At 36.2% G+C, this 17,518-nt stretch overlaps 1 protein-coding gene across 5 annotated transcripts in view; it reads right to left on the reverse strand.

Moving 5' to 3' along the window:
- GRIK2 (glutamate ionotropic receptor kainate type subunit 2) overlaps positions 1-17,518 on the reverse strand; it is a 739,106-nt gene that overhangs the window by 207,892 nt on the left and 513,696 nt on the right. For all 5 annotated transcript variants that reach the window (XM_070377125.1, XM_070377124.1, XM_070377121.1 and 2 more), the window contains exon 10: positions 7,602-7,808. In XM_070377125.1, the coding sequence (XP_070233226.1) occupies positions 7,602-7,808 (207 nt within the window). The remainder of the gene's footprint in view (positions 1-7,601; positions 7,809-17,518) is intronic.

Consider the following 17,518-nt stretch of genomic DNA (forward strand, 5'->3'; position numbering starts at 1 on the left):
AGAGGATGCCTTTTTTAAGGACCTTTGAAGTAACTATTTGAAATAGAATCACCAGGGATGGGAGAGAGGCTCAAAAAGGAAGGGATATAAGTATATATATACATATTAGATTCACTTTGTTGTACAGCAGAAAATAACACAACATTGTAAAACAATTATATTCCAATAATAAAAATTTTAAAAAAAAGGAATAGAATCACCCAGGAGGAGTGCATCCTAATTCCAAATTTCTGTGGAAATTTCTGTGGATGAGTGCCTAAAATCTACCTGCTGTCATAAAGGTATGAGAAGCTCGTTCTTCTACAGTATAATGATCTAACACAGATGGTTAGCCCAGTTTAGTGCAGTCGCTCAGGCATTTCTGACTCTTTGCGATCCCATGAACTGCAGTACGCCAGGCTTCCCTGTCCATCACCAACTCCCAGAGCTTGCTCAAACTCATGTCCGTCAAGTCGGTGATGCCATCCAACCATCTCATCCTCTGTCATCCCCTTTTCCTCCAGTTACCAAACAAATTTAATATGAACTATGTGTGATGAGTAGTACTTTCAAGGCTTCTTGAGGACTAATTTTTTCTCTTCAGAACACATATGTACTATAATGGGTTGCGTCTGCTTGGCTATATAAAAGGCTGATTTTTTTTCTGTCTTTGCCATCTCTTAGCAAATTGCCTACAGTGCACATCACATTCCAGTTTAATGTTTTTCCATAATATTATTTTCTTTTTCTTCTATCTTTGTGAAGACATTTTCTGGGTTGGAAGAAGATATTATTTGTAATTACATTTCTTCATCACAACACCTAAATAAATACAGCCTCTTTATGGTTATGCCCCCTCTACTCGACCATAAATTCAAGAAAGTCTACAAAACTGGATTGGCACATATCCCGTATAATATAAATATCACTTGCTTCTGCACCCCAAGTTCACATACAAATGATAAGTACCATAATTCAGATGCGGCTGACTCTAGCCCACAATTCTAGATGTGGACATACGATCCAGGTGGGGCCATTCCACTAACCACCTCTGTGGTCCCAGCCTTATGGCTTAGTTCACAGATGGGGACATGGTCCTAGTTGGCCCAGTGACACCCCTCCCCCCTCGCCCCAACAAACTAAAAATAGGTTTTGCCGAAACTTTGGCTAAAGGAGATCACTCTCTTTTTAGAAGGAGGACTCTAAGAAATAGATAAACCTAGATTTCTCAGCCTCAATACTACTGGTATTTGGAGCAAGTAACATTTTGTTCTGAAGGCCTAAGTACATTATTCAGAGGCTAGTATTTCTAGCCTCTACCCCTAGTGATAGCAGCAACACCCCTCCCGCCTCCTTAAATTGTGACAATAAATATGTCCCCCAACATTGCCAAATGTCTCCTGGAAAAAAAAAAAAATTGCCCCGAGTTGAGAACTACTGGCCTAGCACCAACTTGAGCCACCTTTTTGTCACCATGTAGAAAGAAAGTGTTTAAGAATAAAATCAATAAAGAGAGTAAAGCCAAGAGATAACAAGGCAGTGAAAGAGAGACCAATGTATGCAATGGCCTGCTTTAAGCCCCTGGAAGTGAAGTGAAAATCACTGTTGAATGTTTTTTGTAATGCAGGGCTTTAAAAAAATATGTGTTTGTATAAGCTCTATTTAGCCAAGGTTCATACACTTGCAACTCATATAGCCCCAATTGATATTAAAACTACTGTACAACTTTGTTATTGTTTAATCTCTAAGCCATGTCTGAGTCTTTTGAGACCCCAAGGACTGCAGCCCACAGGGCTTCTCTGTCCACGGGATTTCCCAGACAAGAACACTATACAAATTACATGCAAGTAAATAGTATAGATATTAAGTTGGTAATTAAAATGTAATGGTGTTATACAATAAGAATTATGTGGAAACTCATTGCAGGTGGAATTGCTGGAGTCAAGTGAGGAAGCCTCACTGGTGAAGTGTTTCTGAAGCTGAGCAAAAGTAGTTTGGATCAGGTGAGCTAGATGGGAGTTGAGAGGGCTCTGGAGACAGAAAACTAGACTGGAGGCAAAGGAGAACAATGAAAAAAGCCCACATGTGGGTGGAGAGAGCAGAGCAGATGAAAATATACAAAGGTGTGTCAGTTAGAATTTCAACAGAAAATAGGTGCACACTCATATGAGGATACATGAGCAGGATTTATTTACAAAAGGACTAACAGATTCTCAAACTTCAGAGAACATCAGAATATCATCAGGGAGGCTTGTTAAAATAGAGAGTGCCAGATTTCACCAGTTTCAGATCAGGTAGGTCTAGAGTGGGACCTGAAAATGTGCATTTTTCAACACGTTTGAAAGTGATACTGATTCTGCGGGTCTATGGAATATACTTTGAGAACTATTGGTAAAGGGAATTTTAAGGAATGGTGTAAGAACCCAAAGCCATTAGCAGCTAAGCTGTAACCACCGCTAAGATCAGAATAAACACAACTATGTAGGGTATAAACTGGAACTGAGAGCAGAACAGAGATTTGTGTAGAGCAGACATGATTGCAAGAAACTGGCATACAATGTGAGGACACAAGCCAATCTAAGACACTATCTCAGAGAATGGAACAAGGAGCAAAATAAATACCCTAACCTTACTCTCCTCTCTGACTTGGACCTTTGGTTGGGAAGCTCTGTTGATTTATTCTATATGGAACAACCTCCCAATACAAAAAGCAGGGTGGAGAAGGTCTGAGGGTCTGTCTGAAGGGTCAAAAAGATTTCTACAGGAGATAAGCAATAATCAATGCAGTTCAATTCAGTCGCTCAGTTGTGTCCACTCTTTGCAACCCCATGAACTGCAGCACACCAGGCCTCCCTGTCCATCACCAACTCCCAGAGTCCACCTAAACCCATGTCCATTGAGTCGGTGATGCCATCCATCCATCTCATCCTCTGTCGTCCCCTTCTCTTCCTGCCCTCAATCTTTCCCAGCATCAGGGTCTTTTCAAATGAGTCAGCTCTTCGCATCAGGTAGCCAAAGTACTGGAGTTTCAGCTTCAACATCAGTCCTACCAATGAACACCCAGGACTGATCTCCTTTAGGATGGACTGGTTGGATCTCCTTGCAGTCCAAGGGACTAGGGCTTGTAAATATATTATATAGTTGGTTCTATATCCTTCGGACAGTGAAAACTACTGAGAGATTGTGTGCAAAGGAGGGGCATGATCAGATTTCTCTTTCTTAAACAAGACTAGTTGAAAATATGAATAGATACCAGATTAGAGAGCTTCCTTGGTGGCTTAGATGGTAAAGCATTTGCCTGCAATGCAGGAGACCTGGGCTTGATCCCTAGGTCAGGAAGATCCCCTGGAAAAGAGGATGGCTATCCACTCTAGTATTCTTACCTGGAGAATTCCATGGACAGAGGAGCCTGGCAGGCTATACAGTCCATGGGGTAGCAAAGAGTGGGACACAACTGAGTGACTAAAGACACTTTCACTAGATTAGAAGGAAACGATTCTCATATGGGGCTCTTAATCCATGTAATAATGGAGCTGGAGAGAAGTGGGTAGCTTTCAGAATCATTTAAGAAGCACACTTAATATACATTGCAAACATGATACTAAATTTTTGGCTTGGGAAAACTATTGAACTGTTCATGCCACTTATTGATATATGAAACTCTTCAGAAGGAACAGATTCAGAAGAAATGAATAATACCTTTAGCCTGGAACATGCTTCCTTTGAGATGCTTACGAGACATTCACATGGAAAATATACCAGAGGTAGTTAGATATATGGGTTGAAAGCTCAGGGCTGAAGATATAGAATGGAGAAATTTCAGAATGAGAATGGTAATCAAGCTCTGAAAGAGGATAATTTTATCTAAGAAAAGTAAGGAGTGGGAGAAGTTCAGGGTGTTGATTAGTAGTTCAGTTACTACTTTACGTTGAAATTAGCATATTCATGAACATGCAAACTAAGTTGAGGTGGTACAAGGAAAAATACACTGACTACAGTCATCATTCTAGTTTAATGTGACATATGCTAAACATTAAAAACTAAGGCTAAGCCAACAGTATGTGTCATGAGGAAAGTATCAAGAAAGGGTATATTGAAATAGGATAGTACTTTAGCACAGAAAAAAATAGAAAGTGAAGTGACAGGTATGACACTGAGAATAAAATGATTAAATAACTTAAAAGCTTTATCAATGGTCTCAACTCAATACCAAAAATACTTTTTGAGAAATAAATATCAAATAATAAAACCTTCCTTACTATCCCTTCATTTGGTGTATAGTTATCTTTTATGCTATAGCTCTATTCATATAACCTAACCTTCATTTTCTACTTTATAGTTCTCTTAAAGGAACATGCAGGTACAAAATCAAGAAAAAATAAATTCTAGAAACATAAAACTTCTAATCAATTTTGAATCTCAAAAAACTTAAATAAAAGAACATTAATTAAGCACACATGACAAATATAAAGCATAAAGGGATTGGTTTGGCATAAAGGCATTAGTGATATAATATTTTTGTGTTTTGACTAAAATAAAAGTCTCCCATAAGTTAGTTATTCATATAACTCTATAGTGAATATTCATTGTATTGGTCTGTATAGCATCCAGTCCACTTTCTTCAAGTATAAGCAACCTAATTTTCCTCTAAAAACCCAGTTTCCCAACTCCATATAGTTTTAATCTTCACTGGTGGTCCAGTGGTTGAGAATCCACCTTCCAATGCAGTGAAAGTGGGTTTGATCCTTTGTCAGGGAACTAAAGTCCCACAAACCCCAGGGGGAACTACGAAGATCCCTCATGCTGCAACTAAGCCCAGTTGCAGCCAAAAAATTAATTAATTAATAATTAATTAATTAAGGTATTGACCCTACCTCCTAGTTTCTTGTGAGTATATTCCTAGAATAATCAATGAGAATACCATTTCCCTCTGAATTGGATAATTGGCACAGAATTTAGTTTATGAAATGGCAACTCACTCCAGTATCTCTTGCCTGGGAAATCCCATGGACAGAGGAGCCTGGTGGGCTACAGTCCATGGGGTCACAGAGAGTTGGGCAGAATGAAGTGACTTAGCACTCACAAAGGTCAGGAAGGGGCTTCCCCAATAGTTCAGCAGGTAAAGAATCTGTCTGCAATGCAGGAGACACAGGAGATGTGGGTTTGATCCCTGGGTTGGGAAGATCCCCTGGAGAAGGAAATGGCAACCCTCTCCAGTAGTCTTGCCCGGAGAATCCCCCAGACTGAGGACCCTTCCAAACAGGTGTAAACAATTGGACATGACTAACTACCCACACACACATAGGTCAGGCAAATAAAACTGAATTTGGAGTTTTTGATAAAATTATACCTTCTGGGTGTTCTATTTCTACCTAGATGGTTAATCTAGAACTGCTGGTAGCAATTGTTGTTGTCACCTACTGAGAAGCCCATGTCTAAGAGTAAGACAAATATAAGGAAGTGAGAACTAAATTGAGGCAAAAGATAAGAGAAATGAACTATTAATATTCCAAATCTAGCCACACTACCTCTAGACTTCACAGAGATGCAAACCAGTAAATTACTTAAACCATCTTGAGTTAGGTTTATGAAAGTAATTGTTATATTAATATAAACTAATGGAAGGAAAGTTATGACCAACCTAGATAGCATATTCAAAAGCAGAGACGTTACTTTGCCAACAAAGGTCCATCTAGTCAAGGCTGTGGTTTTTCCAGTGGTCATGTATGGATGTGAGAGTTGGACTTTAAAGAAAGCTGAGTGCTGAAGAATTGATGCTTTTGAACTGTGGTGCTGGAGAAGACTCTTGAGAGTCCCTTGGACTACAAGGAGGTTCAACCAGTCCATCTTAAAGAAGATCAGTCCTGGGTGTTCATTGGAAGGACTGATGCTGAAGCTGAAACTCCAGTACTTTGGCCAATCATGCAAAGAACTGACTCATTAGAAAAGACCCTGATGCTGGGAGGGATTGGGGGCAGGAGGAGAAGGGGATGACAGAGGATGAGATGGCTGGATGGCATCACCAACTCGATGGACATGAGTTTGGGTAAACCCAGGAGTTGGTGATGGATAGGGAGGCCTGGCATGCTGCAATTCATGGGGTCGCAAAGAGTCGGACACAACTGAGTGACTGAACTGAACTGAACATACAGTTTAAGGTTTTATATTTGATCCCAAATCATGTATATGTTCATCATCTTTCAATGTATTTTACAAAGTTAAAACATAAATGTCCCATATAAGGAGAATTTTTGAGAAATAACTGATCAAGTCTAGGAGTTCAGGAACTTACAGAGTAAATTCCAAGTCATTAGAAGAAATATACTGAAATTTTGAAGAAAATTGGGGTTTCCTTGTGGCTCAGCTGGTAAAGAATCTGCCTGCAATGCAGGAGACCTGGGAAGATCCCCTGCAGAAGGGAAAGGCTACCCACACCATTATTCTGGCCTGGAGAATTCTGTGGATTGTATAGTCCATGGGGTCACAAAGAGTTGGACACGACTGAGCAACTTTCATTGACTTCACGTTGAAGAAATTTTAAAATGGTAATCTGTTCCTAACCATTGTCTAATATCCCTTTCTTGACAGATAGATAGGTAGATAGCTAGACAGATCTCCTTTATTCTTTTTCTTGATGATGAACTTTGTAATTACTGGCAAAGAATCTTCAAAATGTTTTGAAAATTGCCTATATTTGCTACTTCCATTAAGTAAGAATTTTTATTTAGGATACAACTCACAATGTTTTTTAAAAGAAAATTATTTAAATAACTTTGCAGAATTCTTTACAATAATTATGTGCCTTAATATTAAGGAAAATGTCAAAATATGCTTAAATGCTACAAAACACATAGTCAAATATTATGTTATGATGTTTAAAAGAGTTTTTTCAAATAGACGAATTAATTAACACTGCCAACTGACAAATTATGAAATAATGTTTTCCTGACCAAGAATAAATGCCTGAATTATTTCTTAAAAAATAAAATATCTAGGGGGGCTCAGGATGGTGAAGACATGCACACCCATGGCTGATTCATGTCAATGTATGGCAAAAACCACTACAATATTGTTAAGTAATTAGCCTCCAGTTAAAATAAACAAATTAAAAATAAATAAATAAATAAAATATCTGTCATTCTGCTCTAATATGCTTAATATTTTTGCTTTATTTTTATATAGTATTTGATTCTAGATTTTTTTGTACAGATATCTTTCATCTTTAAAGACAATAAATATCTTATCCTAGTACAGAAAATTTTTATCATGAAATTTAGAATTTGTACCACCTATTCTCTCCATTGATTAGAAAGCTAATATTATGAAAGTGAAAAAGAAATTTATTATTAAAAAACTGAATTCCATCTTATAAATCAAGACCAAAACTTCAAGATATTAAACCACTAACTACTAGTTAATTTAAGATAGACACATGTCTCTAATAGAATTATATTCATCCCTTATATTCTTTATGCTTGACAAAAATAATATATACTTTGAATAACATTATCAAAAAAGTAAATACATCACTGTTCTTTGACTTTATTAACCCTTGACCATCAAAAAAAGGTAAATCTAATAAACATCTTCCAAAGGTAGTAAGAATGAGAAAAGGGACTTACATGATCAATTAGTTCACGGACCATTCCATTCCATTGTCCATTGGCATCATCCTGGGCTCCATATTTTCCATCCTCCACAAGTCTAATTTCATATGTAAAGCCAAGGATTGTAGATAGCTCTCTGAGGAGGTCAATGCAATAGCCCTCAAATCGATCATTTCCATAAAGAGGTTTGTCAGACTTTTTAAACAGAACATAGGGTTCCTCCTGGAAATAGTGAACATGAAGGTAGGAAGTGTCAGTTAATCATGAAACTATTACAAAAATTATAATTTTGGTAATAAGTTGGTAAAGAGAAAAAATTCCACATTAATTTAAAGCAGTCAATTTTATTTTTTTTCTCATTGTGATTAGCATAGGTTGAGACACTAAGAAGGCATATTACTTTGAGAACACTTATGTCTCATAAGAGATATTTTAATATAATAACATCAACACAATTATATAATAAAATGATATGTTATATATATTATACCACATCTTATATCACATATGATAAATAATATATAAAATGATTACATACTATATAATATATACCAAGATATAATTTCAATATATTATATTTAATTACAATATATGATTACAATATTCCAATTTGAATTATACCAAATAATTAATTTCAAGTGCACTGTTTTAGTGAGATTTATTGATAAAAGAATGAAAAAAGTCATTATCTAATTGCCTACCATGTGCTAATAACTGAATTAGGCACTTATATATACATTATCTCATTCTTTATCTCATTCTGTTCTAAGAACTATCAACATTACAACCATTATAATTATAAAAGAAAAAACAATAGCTTACTTTAGAGGATAGATGAAGAAACTAACACATATCAAGTGATTATGCATTCATCCAACATTTTATTGAGCACCTAATATAATTCCTGAATCATGAAGTTTATGGTATAGAAGAAGAAACCAATAATAAATGCCTAAATGAACAGAACCCATTACTTCTGATGCTGATCAATCGTATAAAAACATAAACTAGTACAATAAGACATTGAATGAAATATCAAGGTACTTGCAAGATAAGAGAAGACAAAATTGACTAATATGTCTGGAAACCTTTTCTGAGGAGATGAAACATGCACTAGAACTTAAAAGACGAGAAGGAGTCTAGCCATTTGAAAATCTGAAAGAAGAGCATTTCAAGCCAAGGACACAGCAGTAAAAACCTGAGATCAATATGACACTAGAGTGTATCAGGAAGAGGACAACAGCTATCAATATGATTGAAGTCACATGTAGTAGGTGAGGGAATTAGTTGAACAAGGTAAAAATGAAGAGCAAATGAAAGTGAAAGGCGCTCAGTCATGTCTTACTGTTTGCAACCCCATGGACTATATATTCGATGGAATTCTCCAGGCCAGAATACTGGAGTGGGTAGCCTTTCCCTTCTCCAGGAGATCTTCCCAACCCAGGGATGGAACTCAGGTCTCCCCCATTGCAGGTGGATTCTTTACCAGCTGAACCACAAGGGAAGCCCAAGAATCCTGGAGTGGGTAGCCTATTCCTTGTCCAGGGGATCTTCCTGACCCAGGAGTTGAACTGGGGGCTCCTGCATTGCAGGCAAATTCTTTACCAACTGAGCTATGAGGGAAACCCAATGAAAAGCAAGTGAGGAGCCAAATCTTATAAGGCTTTACAAAGCAGGCCCTATCAAATACTGTATGTTTAACCAAGCACTAAGAAAATCCACTTATCAGCATATTTTATTGGAAGTGGGTGGAACATGATATGACAGATTGTCCTATAACTAAACCAGGGAAGTTTAGTTATTATTCACAGGTCCACCTATTTCACAGTGGACAAAGCCTCTGGAAGTTTCTCTCTAGAGTAAGATGTTGCAAAGTGAAAAAGTTTAGGAGACCCCCATGCCAATCCATTTAGCAAGCAATCACCCTCTTCCCAACCCCTGGAGAATATCAGTCATCTCATAAAGGCCATCACACCAAAAGATGTTTTGGACCAACAGCAATGTGTCAGCTTGCCCATACTCATCTCAGAAACAAGACTAATTCCATCTCTCTTCCCATCTCCTTTGACCTGGCTTATCCCTACTGTTTCTTGCACACTCTAACTTTCCTGCTCTTCTGATACTCCATTGTGTGAAAGAAGTCCTGCTCAAAGACCAGCACCTTATTCCACATCTCACTTCCCTGGAATATCATATGCACATTGATTCATTATAGTATCTCCATGCTTAATACAATACTTGGCACATAATATGTGCAAAGAAAATATTAATTGTATAAATGATAAATTAACTTTCTGACTCAGTTTTCTTGTCTCTAAGTTGATTCAACAATGCTTTTAAGTTGTTTTGAGAATTCAACAAAAGGAACATAGCAGATATAGCTTAATATTATTTCATTATTTTAGATGCAATAATTTTCCATGGAGTCTAATAGACTTTATTTCTATAGCAGTTTTAGATTTACAGTAAAACTAAATGGAAAGTTCAGAGTTCCCATATACCCCCTGCCATCATGCATGCCAAGCCTCCTCCTTTACCAGCATCCCCCACCAGATTGATACACTTGTTATTTTTAATGAGCCTACAATGATACATAATTATCAGTGAACACACATAATTTATATTAGGATTGTATTTTCTATAGGTTTTATCAAGTATATAATGACATGTAGTTCACCATTATAGCAACATACAGAATAATTTCACTGCCCAAAAAGTCCTCTGTGCTCTATCTATTAATGCCTCCCTCTCCTCCAAACCCTGGCAATTGCTAATCTTTTTTGTCTACAGTTTTCTCTTTTTCAGATGTCATATAATTGGATTCATACTATACTAAGTATGTAGCCTTTTCATATTGGCTTTTTTCACCTAGTAATATACATTTATGTTTCTTCCAAATCTCTTTATGGTTTGATGGTTCATTTCTTTCAAGTGCTGAATAATATCCCATTATCTGAATGTACCACAGTTTGTTGATCCATTCATCTACTGAAAGACATCTTGGTTGCTTCCAAATTTTGTCAATTATGAATAAAGCTGCTACAAACATTCATGCGCAGGTTTTTGTATGGATATAAGTTTCAACACATTCGGATAAACAGAGGTGCATTCAATTGTTACATCATACAAGAGTATATTTAGTCTTGCTAGAAACTGCCAAAATGTCTTCCAAATTAGTTGTACCAGTGGAGTTCGCCACCAGCAATGAATGAGAGTTCCTGTTGTTGTACACCCTCAGCAGCATTTGGTGGTGTCAGTTTTCTGGATTTTATTCATTCTAACAGGTATGTAGTGATTTTTCAATGTTTCCTTATTTCACAATTCTCTACAGAAAGATGATATTGAGCATCTTTCCCTATGGTTCAACTGAGTTTCATTAGGACTCTTTTACAATCGTCATTTTTCAAAGAGGTTAATTTTCCCAGGCCACACAGCTGATAAGAAATAAAGAACACCTAAGAGGAGTCAAAAGATAGATTTGCACTCAGGTTTTCTAAATTCTGAGATGCATACTTTCCCACAATCTCACATTTCTTTCTAAACTATTTAGGTAATTTGTGGAACACCCACATATGCTGCTTTCCTGGTGTCTTAGAGGGTAAAGTATCTGCCTGCAATGCGGGAGACCCGGGTTAGATAGGAGACCCAGGTTAAATCCGAGAACCGGGTTAAATCCCTGGGTCAGGAAAATCCCCTGGAGAAGGAAATGGCAACCCACTCCAGTACTCTTGCCTGAAAAATCCCATGGATGGTAGAGCCTGGTAGGCTACAATCCATGGGGTCGCAAGGAGTCAGACACAACTGAGCGACTTCACACTTTCATATACGCTGCATTTTTAAATGGAATTAGTTAAAACACATAGAAATCAGAAATTAATATGTAATTAAATTCAAAGTTAGATATTTGGGCTTACCAAAAGGTAAAAAGTACATTTAGGATCCTGTCTAATTTTTATATGGGGTTACCTGGTGGCTCAGTTGTAAAGAATCCACCTTCAATGCAGGAGATGCAGGTTACCTTCAATGCAGGAGATGCAGGTTGGATCCCTGGGTTGGGAAGATCCCCTGGAGTAGGGCATAATAACCCACTCCAGTATTCTTGCCTGGAGAATCGCAGGGACAGAGTCCCTCGAGGGCTACAGTCCAAAGAGTTGGACATGACTAAAGCGGCTTAGCATGCACACACTAATTTTTAGGTACTATGTGATCACGTATAAAATGTATTTCCCAGGGATACAGAGTGCTGCAAATCTGACAGATATAGTCCTCTTGCACCCTTAGGGATATTATACTCATTTTCCTCTCTACACTTCCTGGCCTTCTAATCTTTAAAGTTGGATAACACATGTTCGTGGATCATAAGTTAAATGCCCTTGTTACCTGGGGAGAAGAGGGAAGCCCTGCAGCTGAACAGCTTTCTTGTGCTAGGTATTCACAGTTCAGGCACAGTCAGTTAGCTCTTTTTCTGCTGCCCCACAATAATTTTTACCATAATATTTATCATATTGAGTAGGGAGTGCTGATTTACATATATATCTTCTGAACTAGAATTGAGCCATTTATATGGCAAGATAGGAGCCATTTATACAGCAAATTTGCATCAAAAGCACCAAACATCACCAGGCACATAGCAGGGTTGCAAATAAATGACTGTGTAATGAACTGAATGGAAATGGACTGCTATGGTCAACTGCAGAAACCAAGGCAACTTGAACTTGAAGGAAACATTTTATAAGACAGCTAAGTTCTATGGGGTTTGGGGATGGTGGTAACAAATCCTCAGGTTCCTAACCAATGGCCAGGGGTTTAGGGACTTGAGAAGAACATATCATGTTCCCCTTAAGAGGAAGGAACAGCGAGAACATTTCTGGCTGGTGGAATGCGGGACAAAGAAGCATTTTGGTACAAAAATTATCAAATTCATATTTCGGTTGCAGTCAGTTTCTGATTTATAAGTAAACAAATGTGTATTATTTTTATTTAAAAGTCCACAGGTTGACCATTTTTCAAGCTCCAGACACTAAGTAACAGCACTAACATTTTCCAAGTGTTTAACTACTGCCCATTCCTGTTCTAAATGCTTTTCCTTGGATTAATTTATTTATTTCTCATTACAGGCAAGTGAGGTCAGTGATATTATTATTAATTTTTATATTTTACAGATAAATAAACTAAGGGCTGGGGTGCCAAGTGTTTTGCCTAAGGTCAACAGCCAGCATACAACCTAGGCAATTGGACTACTGAATCACTTACCTTTCTACTATACTTCCCACATTAAATAGTTCCTAGTGATGGTTTCCAAACTGCATATAAATGCATAATTATACAGGGCTCATTAGCTAACTTAACTTGTATGGTCTGGTTTTATTATTACTTTTTCCATCAACTGGGATTAGTCATTAGTATACTGCATGCAAAATGGTAATACATTTATTAATTGTACAATGCAATCAAAATGAAATTGGTGAACAATAGAAGTAAATATATAATCCTAAGACTTCATTTTCTACATAATAAATTATTTTCTTTCCAAATAAAAACACATATTTTTATCATAATATTTGAAGAATTTGTAAAAATAGGGAATTCCCTGGCTGTCCAGTAGTTAGGATGCTCTGCTTTCACTGCAGAAGACACAGGTTCTATCCTTGGCTGGGGAACTAAGATCCTGCATGACAGTGCAGCCAGATAAACAAATAAAAATAAAATATAATAATTTGTAAGAATAGCATATCTTCAGCCCAACAGATTTAGGAAGCAACATATTAGTGTCTAAAAAGTGTTTTCCCCCTATTTACACTATTAAGTTATGATTGTCTCTATTTAAAAATTTTGCTCCAAAATATTTATACTTTTCATACAACCTTACCTGAACATTGGAGAAAATATGATAAACGTTAGTGATTACTTAAAAGTGCATAAGGCAAAAAGACATACATGTACAAGGTACAAAAGCAGAGCAAAAATTCCAAAAATTATTGTGCTATTTAAATGTCACCCATCCAGCTTTTTGTAGTAACCATCCTACCTATTAATTTGATTTCCTTCACTTATCAGAATAAGAAAACCTCTGTCATAGGCAAATAAATGTGTTGATCTGTGTGAGATTAAAAAGCCTATTTAAATGTATATTTTAAACAGGTTTTCATATCACTAGGAAAAAATATGTTGTCTGAGTGCATCTTTTTAGTATTTATGTGTCTCCACAGTGTCTAATATCATTCTTCCCGTATTTAATTCTGAGAAGTAAGACACTCTTTTCCAGCTGTGATTCCTATCTCCAGCTACACTGTGTCACAAGATAGTTTACATCGAGTTATGACTCTCCTTTAGACTCTTTCTCTGTTTCACACAGCACAAGGATAAATAATAACCTCGTGTAAGAAAAGAAAAATGATACCAGAAGCAATTACTGTACCACATACTGAGTTCAATGAATAATATGATAAAACTCTCCTGGGCAACTTTACTGGTTTTTCACATAGTCTTAAATCTCCACATCAGCATTTGCCAGAGGTAAAGGCACTTCATTCCACTGGCATCTGTAATAAGGATTTGTCAGCATTTCTACTATCAACCCCAGTTTTAAGGAACCTAATAACTCATGTATTTTTATCTGTATTAGACTGGGATTTGACACAGAATAAACCCAAAATGAAGTTCTGAAAAAGTAAAATATGTTTAAGGTTAAGGGTAACAAAATGTTTTATTTAAATATAATAAAATTTTATACTTTTTAAATGTATAACTCATATATCCCTCAGCCCTTGTCTAAAAAGATATAAATGATCTTTTTCATGTGTGTTAACCCTTGATTATCATTGTCTTAAATAATTTAAAAACATTAAAGATACTAAGATGCAAATTAATTTTCTATGATATGTATAAAATATCCCCTACTATTACAATGATAAGAATAATAACTAATTTATTTATTTATTCAAACATATATCAAACTCTTATTGTGATACGTACTCCTTTAGGCTCCAGGCTAACAATGAAAATCAAAACAAAACAATACCTAAAATCCCAGCCCTTATGGAACTCTCAATCTAGTGATGAATTTAAAGTTTTTATCTATTTTAAATAATTTTGTATTATTTAGTGGCTACTTTGATTCGTTAATTACCAGAAGAAAAATATCACTAGAGAGTACGTTTTTGAGAAACATGACTCTGTCTTAGAACATTCGAGTGTGTATCAGGATCTATGACCCTCAATTCATTTCTTTGGAAAGACAGAAATGGATATTTGGTTAGCCCCAATCAGGTTTGGAATTTACCCTTATAACCAAAACTCTTTTAAAATGTGTTTGCAGAAGCCAGCTAAAACTGCATTTGTTTATGGGTAACAATATCCTTGCCTATGAAGTATTTATATTTTATGAATTTATATTTATATTGTTAATGCCACTTAAGGGCTAGCAAAAAATACCTTTTTAATAGTATTCATATGAACCAAATGAAAAAGACACATGTTTATACTAGTAATATCATGTTAAACTTATGGAGATTAAAACTTAAAACTGAACAGTTTATATTTTCCCAAGGAATCATTTATTTCTTTCTATTTTCTGACCTCTATACTCTTTGTGTCCTATCACTGCCCTCATACTGAAAGAATTACATAATAAATAATAAGAGAACAACCTAATTAACAGAGTGTGGAAATCAAGTAGGTGCCACAAAGTTGATTAGAAGTAAAAGGCAAATGACTGGGCAGCATGAACAGTGGCGGAATGATGCTGATGAAGTTGAATTCTGAGGGCGGTGAGTCAGTTCTTTGAAAGTGTAGAAAGTATAACTTAATATAAGAAAAAAAAAAAAAAACTCAACATCTGGCCCTGGGAAGCTCGAAGAAGGCAAATGAAGAATCATGCTTTCAAAAGGGAGATTAAGGATGAAAAAACACTATCATACACAGCAATACCAAGAAGATGGATATTTCTTTAACAAATAAGTTATCAACTCACTGTAACTATCTGACCATGACTTATCTCATTGCTCAAATAAACAACATCCATGGATAGAGTAAGAACACATAATAAATAATGCAAACATGTGAAGAAAATGCTTATGATAACAGTAAGGATGTTTTCTCATTACTAAAATATGCTCTCAGTTGGCATGTTTTGATTTTAACTGGCTATCACCATTCTTAAATGGAATAGTGACCTAGAAGTAAAAATAGCAACTCTGAAGATGATCAATGAATGACCATGCTTCTCTAACACAGTATATTACACGTTGTTAGATGACGTTTAACAAGATGCATGTAGATATCTACATTTAATAATCTAATGTTAAAATATAAATGTAAAATAGTTTTATTGTTCATCCATCCATTCATCCACTAATGCATCAATCATGCATGCACTAATGAAATATTTGTATGCAAATTTTGTATACCAATTTTCAAAACAGAGGTCAGCAAAGAGTCTCTTAAAAAACAAATAGTAAATATCTTTGGCTTTGGGAGTAATACATTTGTAACCATTCAACTTTACCATGGTAGAAAATCAGTCATAGAAGCAATGAATAGGCTGGCAAAAAGTGTCAAAAATCTTTTAAAATCAATTTTTTAGACTCTGGAATCTAATAAAAACTCACAACAACCAAGAGAATGCTTTGTGAAGAGGAAAACTCTAGAATTTTGATGGGAGAGCTCTGTGGCATATCAATTTACCCAGTTACTACTGACACTCCCCAGCGCTGCAGCAGCCTTGAAAATGGAAACGTATTCCTGATGCAGGTCGTGCAGCACCACAGGGAACACTGTGGACCTATTCTCAAATAATGTAGTAGTTCTGTGTTTTTACCCTTGTGGTGGTTCCCTGAAGAATCAGCTCAAAGATTTGTCTTTGTTTTGCTACATAGCAGCTTCCTAGGGTTGAAGCTGCTTCCTGGATGTTTTCATAAGCATTAAAGATGAATACACTTAGCCACTACCTTCTGAGCAAGAATAAACTGCAGGAGCAAGAGATAAACTAAAAAGCCTGGGATAGAAAGGACAGAATAGGCTCAGGAAAGAGATACTTGGGACAATTAGGGTTATGAAAAACCCCAGCATATTCAAGGAAACCTAGAAAGTCACATATGTGCCTGTGGAAGGGTGTCGGCTCAGAAAAGACCTTAAAAGACTGAGCATTTTTACCTCTGGCTGGACTTCAGTCTCTGTGCAACCAGAAAGGGAAGAAGGCAGAATTGTAAACTGCCTGGATAGTTACCTTTATTCTATTACTTTGATCTAACAAACAGCTAATAACAGTTCATTACTTTACGACACTAGTTTCACTAACAAGCTCTACAGTACGTTCAAGAAAGAGTCCTCCACCACAAATACATTCCCTTAATTCTCAACTATGATAGATATATCTCAGGAGTGATTACTTTTTCTTTAATTCTATCAAAAATTCATATATCTCCTTATATTTGTTTTTTTCCCTCAACACTGAAAGTTTAATGAGTAATAGTATAAATAAAATAAATTTCCCACTAAGCACAGCATTACAGGGCCTATTGTGTGGGTCAATCACCTTGTTTATAAGAAGATTAATTATTAGATATAATTTCTCAAATCTCGTATTTTACTCCATTCCAATCTCTTCAAAGACCCTGATACTGGGAGAAATAGATGGCAGGAGGAGAAGGGGATGACAGAGGATGAGATGGTTGGATGGCATTACCTACTCGATGGACATGAGTTTAACAAGCTCCAGGAGTTGAAGAATAGGGAAGCCTGGCATGCTGCAGTCCATGGGGTCACAAAGAGGTGGACATGACTGAGTGACTGAACTGAACTGAACAGAATCTCTTCAAAGAGCATGTTTTCTCTTTTTATTTTTAAATTATCACCAATAAGTCTGTTTTTATCTTACTTTTTCCTTATTATCTATAAAATGAATAAACAAGTCATATCACTCTATCCATTCA

The sequence above is a fragment of the Bos mutus genome, chromosome 9, assembly GCF_027580195.1.
Source record: "Bos mutus isolate GX-2022 chromosome 9, NWIPB_WYAK_1.1, whole genome shotgun sequence".
NCBI lineage: Eukaryota > Metazoa > Chordata > Mammalia > Artiodactyla > Bovidae > Bos > Bos mutus.